We start from the raw sequence: 11125 nt of genomic DNA, 5'->3' as shown, positions 1-11125 counted from the left end.
TCACTAATATCTTGTAAAATATTAATGTTCACTCTTATCCAATATGTTAATACAAGTTTTATTACTAATTAATTGTAAATTACATTCCTTTGTAAATTCGAAACAAAGTAATATAAATAAATAAACATTTTAATGTTACTTGTTCAGTGGGAGAAATATTCACATGTTACAGCAAAGCAGATATATCTTAACATCTTACTACTACCGTAAAAGTTAAACCTCTTCAACACGTCAAATATCAAAATTTATTTTTACTATTAGTAATAAGAATATGAAGGTAAAATAATAATAATTAATAATAATAATTACACATTTGCAATGCATTAGCTTGATGCTAATGTATTGTTTACATACAAACAAGAGTAACATTCAAATTAGACTTAACCGGAATTCAAGACTTGGTCAAAGCCCCTTAGACTTTTCATCTATTAGAGCCCAACTTAACATCTCAGTGCAGAACTGATCATCTGGTTTAAGCCACAAGGCCTAACATTCAAGGAACAAAAATTCATAAATAAACTCAATTGATCACATGGAGATTCTCTTTATATGATTAAAGAGTATAACTTTAAGAACAATATTCAAACACATAGACCTGGCAGAATCACGAAGGTAACATTCATACAATAACTAGTTGATACATTCCTAAGTAAGCATTACACAATTTGGGCACTCCAATCAATAACTCAAAATCCAATGAACATTTTCAGACTCCAATTCTAACATAATCAACCATTCCTAAAAGCTACTTCCTTCTTTTCCAAAATTATTGATGTTTTAGCCTAATTCTTTCATTCCAAAGCTACTTACATTTTACAATTTCAAGCCTCATTACTCATTTGACTCCACGTATATCCGTGTAAAATAACTAGATTTGATATTTACTAGAAAAACTACACCTGCAACCTATTCTAAAAAGAACTTCAACAAACAAGAAACCAAATTTATATTTTAGGTTAAAAAGGGTAGTTTAGCCTAGACACGTTAATATTTTTTGCATTTATTAATGTGTGCATTTAGTTTAGTTTGAAGGTTAAAATATAAAAGTTTTCTTGATTCAAATAAAACCAAACGTGTAACATTGGTTAATTATCATGAATACAAACCAATATTGGAACAGAGTTACTCACTTTGTGATAATATGTTATTGCTGTAGTGAAATCATCCTGCATGAATTACATTAAACAGTGAAAAAAGGACGTTAAAAAAACATATATATATACGAAAACTTTTAAAGAAATAGCTGAAATTTGGAACGTATGAGCCATTCACAGCCACAGGGCCATGTCCAGGTAGCACGAGCAACATGTTCACAGGAAGTGCGTTAACACTAAATGCAGAATTTATTTATTTTCACACACTACTTTTAATCAGACTCAACTTCTTTCAACAAATATATCCATTTATGAATGAGTGTGTTGACATCTGCTTTTGAAGGTATAGTTGAAAAACAATCAATTATACCAACAAAAGCAGATGTCATGATTCTGGCAAATTAGACCAGGAACTAGGATATGGTGGAACCATCACATTTTCCACTCAAATATGGATAATGGAACCAATAAACTATTCCTATCAAAATTTAAAAAAAGCTGAGAGAGTAATCGTTCCCCTGCAACCAGTGCAGATTATTTTTAGATAGAAGTCAACAATAACCTTTTACCATGATGAAACCACAAATCCAAATTTCCAACCCAACTTATACATAAAAGTCTACATAAGAACAGGCAGAAAACACCACAATACATCATGTTATACTGAAAAACACAGAATAGTATAAATAATAACATCTTTATATACCTGTAAGTGATAAGTATATGCAAGACCAGCATAAGTGCTCACACTTCTCGTTGATAATGCAAGTGCCTTCTCATAGTACGAAATTGCTTCTTGGTACATCCTGAAACATTTCATTTAGACAAGCACAATCAACTATCCTGTCCTTCACCAGTCATGAGTAACAAATTAGCACTGCCACTATTTAGATTAAACCTTTCAATGAATATAAGAAATTCATATTTCAACTTTTTTTTCAGTCAAATTAATAGATGAGGAAATTTAGGAACATAAAAAATGAGGACAAGAAAAGTAAACATAAAGTAGCCGTGAAAATAACAAAAATTTCAAGGATTTTAAAACAAATCCTCTAGCCAATGATGTTTCAACTCCAACAGAAATTCTCAGCATGCTAAATATTCTAAAGCTGCGGATAAGAAAATGAAGTCAGATGATCACTGAGATATTTGTCAACTTACTTCAGTTTTCTGTATGCATGGGCAAGATTGACTACAGTCGATTCCCACATCTCAGATAAAGCAGTTGGTATCAATGCTAATGTTTTCTCAAACCACCACACAGCTTTCTTATACCTGAATCAGAAGCCACAGTTAATCAGGTAAAAGTCTCTCAATTTTGCCATTTTGCATGGAGATTTGTCTGACCAAATATTAAAAGAATGTTTTTAACTGTATTGAAATTTGGAGAAAGAGACCGGACTTTTACAAGATAAAATCTGGAAGTCACAAATTTTGTCACTAATAAAATAACTCTCCACCCATGGCTGAAAACTAATTAGTAAATTGTTACTCTCAGACTTAACAATCCTACAAAGAGCTTTGAAAGATCTCAATTTCCTTCCTCCTTTTCTAATGGTAAGAAATCTGTCAACATTTTTTAATCCATTATGTCAAATATGATATAGACCAAAAAGTAACTCCTTGCATCAACTAATGATATCTTCAACAATCACGGTCTGTAGATAAAATGTATTAAACATCCCAAATGGATTATAAGTACTAAATCATGTCAACATCCCTACTAGAGATATTCACTGTATGTATCAATATCTACATCCATGTTTACAGTAAACTGTCATTTTCATTGCAAAATTAATTTAAATTTCTTCTGTAACATAATTTTCCAGTTAGTCTGTTAGTTGCCGACTCAGCACTAAGTTATATGGCCTAGCTATATAAGGTTCCACCCTCTACACTGCTTCTCTAATGATAGTTTAACAGTTCAGTTTCTTTCACCTTCATTTTCTCTGTACTCCACTATTCCCAAACATCCAAAGAATATCTGTTTTCAATAATTAAGGAGCTGATTTTCCTTGTTTTAGTGCTTTAGCCTTCACCTCATCAGCACTTTCTTCGCAACAGTTAACACAGTAATACAATAAGATATAAATCCTTAAGCAGAACAAGAGCAGGATACTGAGGACTGAGATATGCATTGATATTAAACGAATGAACTACAACTGAACTGTTTTTTGCTCAACATACAACCACATTCTAACAGACAAAAATGAAACTAGTTCAAAGTATAGACACAGAATCTACAGTCTTTTACCACTGAGCTATCAATGCATATGCGAACAAGTGAACAACTAATAAAGAAAATAAAAACCTAAAAATTTTGGAATGCCAGATCCATTAGAATGAATAAATATTTGCATCAAAACTAGGATTAAAAAAAGTAAATATCATCAAGTGTTAAACTCCATGTACTTGTAACAAACGTGAAAGAGCTCCAATTCTAACAAATATGTTTATAGAATTTTATGACCCTTCATGAGACTTATAATATATTATGTCAGTCAAGTTGGCAAGTTAAATCTATCTTAGAGTACGGAGAGCAATCATATTTAGGAAAGATATATGAATTAGTATGAGATAATTATGAAAACCAACATTTAAATAACAAACTCTAATTCCAAGAGAAACTTAAATACAATTCTCAAACACCAAACTTTGCAAACTTAACCAGGCACATAAGCAGTGGTCCAATTTTAAAGTTTACAAATGCAGAGTTACTCCCAAAATAAAAGATAACCCAGCATATACTTCCACAATGTCATATCAATCTGTACTCAACACATGTTCAATCATATGAAAATTAATATAGATTTTGAATTAAACTGCATTGTGGTCAGATTCTTCACAAACAGGCTTTCGCTTTCATATAGGATCATCTGAAAAGCAATGAAGGGAACAGACTTCTTCCAAGTTAATGCAAAGATGAGATTAAGTAACTGAAATAAGTATAAGCATATAGGTATCCTTACTCCTTCATATGATAGGCAACAACTCCAAGTTCATTATACACAAGTGGATCTGAGGGGCAAGTTGATTTGGCCTGAATAAAAAACTGAAACAATAGAGGAACATTAATTGTTTTTTAGGTAGACAGTGATAGAAAGTAGTCCTTGTTTGAACTCTACATTTTATACAATTAACAGGGATAGCACGAGCCATTGAATCCTTAATCTCCTGCAATCCCCCACCTTTACCCTAAAAAAACTGGAGCCTTCATTTCCTTGAATGTAACAAACTTTATAGAATATACCTGCTCAGCAAGCTTATAGCTGTGGGTCCGCATGCATTCCATTCCAATGTAAAGGGTTGGTAAGTGACACCTGGAATAAGAGAACATCAAGATTTAACCTGTAAAAGAACAACTTACAGAGAAAAAATAATAAGAGAAATTCATGTAGAAGCTGCTAGACAAACAAAAGAGATCCATACAGGCATGTTAACACCTATTGTAAGATGTGATAACCAGGAGTGGCTTGTGTAACCATGAATGGTTTGTATACTCATGTAATCATTTATTTGACTAGTGGAACCTCTAATCAATTGTCTTAAGGGATAACTAGACATAGTCCGTGAGTTTGGGTGACCAGTATAAATTTGTGGTGTTATTTTTGTGTTGTTGCTTGTTTGCTAGACGGTCTAGTCATCAGCGAGAAAAGTCTAAGACTCTATTCAACCCCTCCCTTCTAGAGCCAGTTGTTCCAACAGTACTAAAGAGCATCATGATGTAACACAACTTGGCCCACAACTATCTTAATGAATGGTGGTAAAAGTTTTTACATCTTTTTTCAGCTTGCTTTGGGAAGGAATACCAAACATGTTTACCCAACTAAAATGACTCACATTCTAACACTTCCAACATTTGGAGACTTGGAACCAAACTTATTTTAATTTGACGAGAAAAGTTCGCATACAAGCCCACCATGCAAGCACAGTACAATTGTAACGAGACCTTTGGAAGAGATGTGGTGATGTTGCGAAGATGACAAACTGGCGCGTGAGTTGAATGTTCATGACAAAACAGAATGCAATATCTGCACATGGGCCATAGTTTGGATGTGAAACCACTTGGGTAAGGTTGCACTTGATGAGACGCAACAACCCTAAAGTTGCCAAGAAAAAATAGGGTTTCTGTGATGATGGCAGTGGTTTCTGACAATACAACAGCAGTTTCTGACAGGGTTGGCACATAGACTGAAGGGACAACAGTTGTGCAGGATTCTACCCACTCTGATACCAAGTTGAAGATTTTAGATTGAAAAACAGTGTTCCTACACCCAAATGATGTATATTATAAATATATAAATTTGAGTAATTGACAATACAGCTCTCAGAATTCATAATATAGGCTAATGCCTATGACATACTAGGTATAACAAAAACAGCTTAACAAAAGCTACACAACAAAAGATAATCTTTATTAAACAGAAAGATGATAAGAAAACACTGCAATGTTCTTTTTCCATTTTCTATCTTTTGATTCCTTTTGCAAGAACCCAAAACAGATCTTATAAACATGTACTAGATTTCTCAGCAACAGTTATTCTTGTCTGATATTATTACTGAAGAAATTACTCAGCTGGGTTAGCAGGAATATTTAACAGGAAAAATTAATAACTTACCCAGGAAACAATCTAGCTGCGGTGCGGTACGCTGACATAGCCTGATCACCCTCTTCTTGAGCAGCATAAGCATTCCCATAGCCTATCCATGCAGGGGGGAATGTTCCATCTAGACTAGTTGCCTTGCTGTAAGGTACACAATGAAACTGTTTGGTAACTTTTGATAATGATGTTCACAAACAATCGGCGGCAAAAGTAATGAACCCTTGATAATAAAAATTCTTGCAGAAAATTCAGATTAGAAAAGCCACCTTTAAGAAGATGACTGAGAAACTGTCAAACTCAGGACAAAGATACATAAGATCAACTCAAACTTAACAAGCCACCAAAAACAATTCAATTAATCCAGCCCAAGACCAGTTTTATATACATTTCTGTACAGCTGAGCTGATAACATGACATTAAACATAACACATCCTCCGCTACAAAGGCATAACACTTGCTAATGATACAATGTGATATGATATAATGTGTGCAGAATAAAAGGAAATAGATTAGGAATTAGTTGTTTGGGGGGGGGGGGGGGGGGGGGGGGGGGGGGGTTATAAGAAGGCAGGGAGGTCTTGTGTTTGGGGAGCTTTTGATATTCAGTGTGTTGACAGGAGGTTGTTCCTGTGGAGGGAGAGTGCTCCCTTGAGAGTTTGACGCTGTACAGTGTACTCTGGATTACACGAATAATATACAGTGCAAAACATGAAGAATCATGTTCCTATGATGATAAATTAATAACATTAGCATTCAATGTTTCAAAGTTAATCATGTCTAATTATGAAAGTAAGATATTCTTACCTAAAATAACGACGGGATTGATCATACTTCTTGATACAATAGTAGTAGCAACCAACAGCAAACCATGATAAAGCCCTAAACCAACATAATGAGATTTAATTGTTTTAATAGGCAGCTACATATGTTAAGGAAAAGACTAAATAAAGAACGACTCTTAATGCAGCAAATCATTAGAAGACAATCAGCATCATAGAAGTGTTTACATCTGAGGATAATCCTTCACCAAATTGCATGCCATCAAATAGAGTTCATTTGAATGCCCAAGTTCAACAGCAGCTGCCAGATGTACTAACGTACACTTGAGATGGAAAAGATCCCTCTCAAGCAAACTGTAACAGAATAATTTAAGGTAATTCAGGAAGACAAAAAGAAGAAATGATTGTAAGCATGAATGCGCAAAAGACCAAAGTGGTATTCATATCTCACTTTAGTCTCCAGAGTATATCCCCCACTTACACATATGTTAAGTCAAAACATTTCTGATATTCACCACATTGATGGTAGTATTCAGCTTTGCATGCCAATAGATCAGTATTGGATTTCAGTGTGCGGAAAAAAGAAGTATCAGATTGGTCACTTTTACAGCTTTCATTCTCAAGTTCTCTAAACTTGGCTTCTACAACATTTTCTTTGTCATACTGCATGACAAATAAGGGATTATCTTTCAGAAGTATAAAACATTTAGATATAAGCAAATTGTACTCGTCACCTGCATTACCTTCTTTATCAAACAAGAATAAAATGAAGAAAGCCACCCGTCCTCACTACCAAATTGCAATGACGATATCAAATTTGCTTCTGAAATTCACCATACAGAGAGGAAAGAGATGTATATATATTAAGATCAAGTTTAAAAATCTCCAAGGGATCAGTGAAAACTTCTACCTTCCTGGCATGTAAGCATGTGATTCTCAATAAGACATTCCAAAGCCTGACATAATTATTGCCATACAGCAAGGAAAAAACAGATAACTGTTAACTAGTGTACACGAAAAATTATCCAAGTCTGTATGCTAGAAATGACAGCTTCTCCAAAGATGGAATTAATAAATTAGAGCATTATAATGCCCTGAGGGCTACTGGTTACAATCAACATTGTTCACTTCACCTTTACAGAAACTGTGATAAGAAAAATAAACCCAGTTTCTTTAGTAAAATTTGTTATAGAAGTTTAAGGTATACAAGTATTTTTTTTTCAGCAATAGATTGATGCCTAACCAAGTGATCCTAGCATTACAAGATACTAGTAATGAACTTACCAAAGTAGAATATCAATGCATACCTCATAACATAAAGGATCCGCTTTTATAGCAGCTTTATACCTTTAACAAAAACAAACACAACAGAACAAATGAGTTCTTATTATCAAATGGCACGCACAGATCATACTATTGCAACTCTTCAAACAAGTAGAGCAGCAAGCAACTACATTTCCTTGTAATAAATGTAGAAAAAGGACCAGTGTTAATAAAGTTATTGATAAGTATTTAAAGGAGAATAGAATAAAAAGATAAAATGAATCAAACTTCTATCAAAACTTAAATTCAACTTGTGCATTTAAACTTTTTTAAAAATGACTACTCCAATAGCTGATGTACATAAATTGATTTTATCTTGTGGAAGATATTTTGTTCACTTTACCTCTTATTTTCTTCTTCCGCGTGAATCTATTGAGGAGTTTATCCAAACTAACCCTAAAATCATCTCTTATCTACTTATCTAGAAGTTAGAATGTAACAATCAAAATGTCCAAATATGCTCACCATAGTCTAGCCTGGGCCCGGTTTTCTAGAGCCTCGTATGCTTTTCCTCTTAAGAAGCATATTGCAGAAGATATCTGTAATAGCATAATAAAATGTATTCAGATAACTGAAAAAATGAAATAAACAACGGCAGACGTTCCCGTTTCTAACAAGATGTTCCAAAAATGTATCATCTACCATATTTTCCACATTCCAAGAACTTCACTTCTACACTACTATTCTAATACACCACATCAAAGCACCAGAAGTAATTCCAAATTTAAATCCAGAATTAGATGTTTGGCAAACTAGGTTGTGACTTGAGAAGTAGTCATTTATTAAAAAAAATAAAAATCCTACAATCTATGACTGGTTAATAATGTAGAAACCTTAAATGTACTATTTTCTGTTAGAAAAATAGAAAAGTTACAAGTTAAAAAAATGGAACTCACATTGATTTCACGATCCTCACAATCTTTATCCAAGTACATGACATTCGAGTCCTTGGTATCAGAAACATTTCCCTCGTCATCTACTTTAGCCTCACCCAGCATCGACAGGCACTGATCCCACTCCTTCAATTCTTCCTTCAGTTCCACCACGGAGTCATTTACAAACACCGATAAAATTTAACAAAATTATAAAACATTCAACATCATCCCTACAGTATTATACTATCTCCTAAAATGCCCTTAAAGTATGAAAATTATACAAAAAAAAAATACCCAAATATTAAAAACTAGTTAAGCATTTTTTATAAGTATCGAAAATTCATTAAAGTAGACTTGAATGCAAGTACCAAATAAGAGCTTAGAGACTAAAACGAGAGGTATTTAATTGAGATTATTCATATTATTTTATTATTTCAGAATTACATTTGACAGTGACTAATACTTAAAGAACCAACGGTCTATTCTTAATAAACTCATATATTTTTTCAATCAATGAAATACAAAAAAAAGAAATGGAAGAAAGATTGAGGACAATACGAGACACTTGGCGGCGAGGTAGCGGAATCGGAGGTCGCTGAGAACGATTTTGGAAGCATTGAGGAGGTGGAAGGCACGGCGGTAGTGGCGGCCAAGGAAGAGCGCCTGCGCCTGCATGTAGATGTCGGCGGGGTCGGCGGTGAAGGCGGCGACTTTATCGGCGAAGAAGATGGCGGAGGAATAGAGGTGTTTGCTCACGCAGTCGCGCACCACACCTCGGAGCTTCTCGATTTCTTCATCCCTCATCTTCGCACTAACTTTACTCTTTCACTCCCTGCTAGGGTTTCGGTTCTTCTTCGTCCGCTTGGTCTCTTTCGTGTTTCTTGGTTCAGAGGCCAAAAATTGAAATAAAGGAGGGAAGGAAACTTTTGTATTGGATTTTAATTTGCTATTCAAACTTATATAAATTTTATATAATGTCACCCTTTAAATAGCAGCTATCCGTTGTAGTCTAGTTGGTCAGGATATTCGGCTCTCACCCGAAAGACCCGGGTTCAAGTCCCGGCAACGGAATAAATTAGTGTTTTAATAAAAGGATTTTGCGGATTTTATTTTGTTTAATTCCATTACCAAACCATTCGAGTTAAGAAAAAATTAATTTAAAAATAATAATTTTAATCTATTTTAAGGTTTATTACTATTTATAGTAATGTTTATTGTATAGTTACATTAACATTATTACCAATTGCATATTTAGGCTAAAGGAGTTAAAAAGTGAAATGGACAAACGGATCATATAATTTAAACAATATTTTGAGACATTAGTGGAACAGATGCCGTCCTGTTTATTTGTATTCACTTTTTCTTTTTTCTTTATGATAATAAAAAAATAAATTATTATTATAATAATTATTAAAATAAAACATTATTAATTTTTGTAATAAAAGTTAGAAATTATTGTTATAATAATTATTAAAATAAAAAATATCACTTTGTCTTATTTTTCTCAAAATTCTTCTTTTTTTATTAAATATGTTTTCTAATTTTTAAATTTAGATTTTCTTTTTTAATTTTCCAAACTGAAATTATTATTTTTTTTCTGAATTAATAATATATGCAACACTAAAACGATGATTCGAAGAACTTTTTTAATTTTTTCTAAAATATCTTTTTAATTTCTTTAATTTAGAAAATTTTATTTCAGTTCTTAAATTTAAAATTAATTTTATGTCCCTAAAATTGAAAAATAAAAGATAATGTTTAATCCCAAAAATTAAAATATATTTTAGTAGTCCAAATTTAAAAGTGATATTTTAGTCCACTTAAATTTAAATATTACTTTTAGTCCTACAATTTAGGAATGACTCATTCAGTTCATAAAATTGTTTTTTAAAAAATTTACATCCTAAATTTAGAAAAGAAGATTAATAGTTCACAAAATTCCTTAATAATTGTATATTTCAGAAGAAGAAAATGATGAAACTAAATAAAATAAATAGAAAATAAAAGTGGATACTAAAAATTGATTTTGCATGATTAGTTTGGAAGGCTATCTGTTAACATATACATTGATTTATTATTTTGAATTAACATCGAACATATATAAACAGCTTAGAAAATAAAATATTAAAAATTAGAAAATAAAGTATTAAAAATAATAAATATTTTAAATAATAATAATGGCTTATTTTAATATTAAAATTAAGAATGTTGAAATAAAATTTCAGTTAACGAGTTTATTATCTAAAAATATTTTATCTCTTTAAAAACTTATTTTCTAAGAGTCCTCTGTCATCTTTCTTAGATTTTTAATATCTAGATCATTTGTTTGATGATCAGGGAGTGCTTTAATAATCATAGTGGTAAGATCTTCAATTTTATCCGATCAATTTTTGTAAAAAGGTAAGTTAGTTTCTAATATTTTCTTTTATTTCCTCTGTTTTCCAATGCAT

The 11125-nt window shown here is 32.3% G+C and overlaps 1 protein-coding gene and 1 non-coding gene across 3 annotated transcripts; one reads left to right on the top strand and one right to left on the bottom strand.

The window, feature by feature from the left end:
• Positions 1 to 236: 236 nt before the first annotated feature.
• On the bottom strand, positions 237 to 9580 carry LOC108338890 (anaphase-promoting complex subunit 6). Of its 2 annotated transcripts, XM_017575954.2 has the most exons (16): positions 9234 to 9580; positions 8697 to 8831; positions 8266 to 8339; positions 7785 to 7824; positions 7388 to 7433; positions 7221 to 7300; positions 6959 to 7140; positions 6706 to 6831; positions 6503 to 6577; positions 5714 to 5839; positions 4345 to 4414; positions 4064 to 4146; positions 2256 to 2369; positions 1801 to 1900; positions 1131 to 1166; positions 237 to 486 (listed from the first exon to the last, which is right to left on the bottom strand). In XM_017575954.2, exons 1-16 carry the CDS (start codon positions 9477 to 9479, stop codon positions 403 to 405), a joined length of 1617 nt encoding a protein of 538 aa, XP_017431443.1. In that variant the 5' UTR covers positions 9480 to 9580; the 3' UTR covers positions 237 to 402. The 2 variants fall into 2 exon arrangements, 1 of the variants encoding a protein (XP_017431443.1); XR_008249139.1 differs by lacking the exons at positions 237 to 486; positions 1131 to 1166; positions 1801 to 1900 and adding an exon at positions 5044 to 5362 and having other exon boundaries at positions 2316 to 2369.
• Positions 9581 to 9673: 93 nt separating this feature from the next.
• Positions 9674 to 9746, top strand: TRNAE-CUC (transfer RNA glutamic acid (anticodon CUC)). Its single transcript has one exon. It is a non-coding gene; the product is annotated as a tRNA-Glu (tRNA).
• The last annotated feature ends 1379 nt before the right edge of the window (positions 9747 to 11125 follow it).

The sequence above is a fragment of the Vigna angularis genome, chromosome 5, assembly GCF_016808095.1.
Source record: "Vigna angularis cultivar LongXiaoDou No.4 chromosome 5, ASM1680809v1, whole genome shotgun sequence".
NCBI classification, from domain to species: Eukaryota; Viridiplantae; Streptophyta; class Magnoliopsida; order Fabales; family Fabaceae; genus Vigna; species Vigna angularis.
The sequence above is the reverse complement of the archived record's forward strand: the minus strand, read 5'-3'. Positions and strand labels throughout refer to the sequence as shown.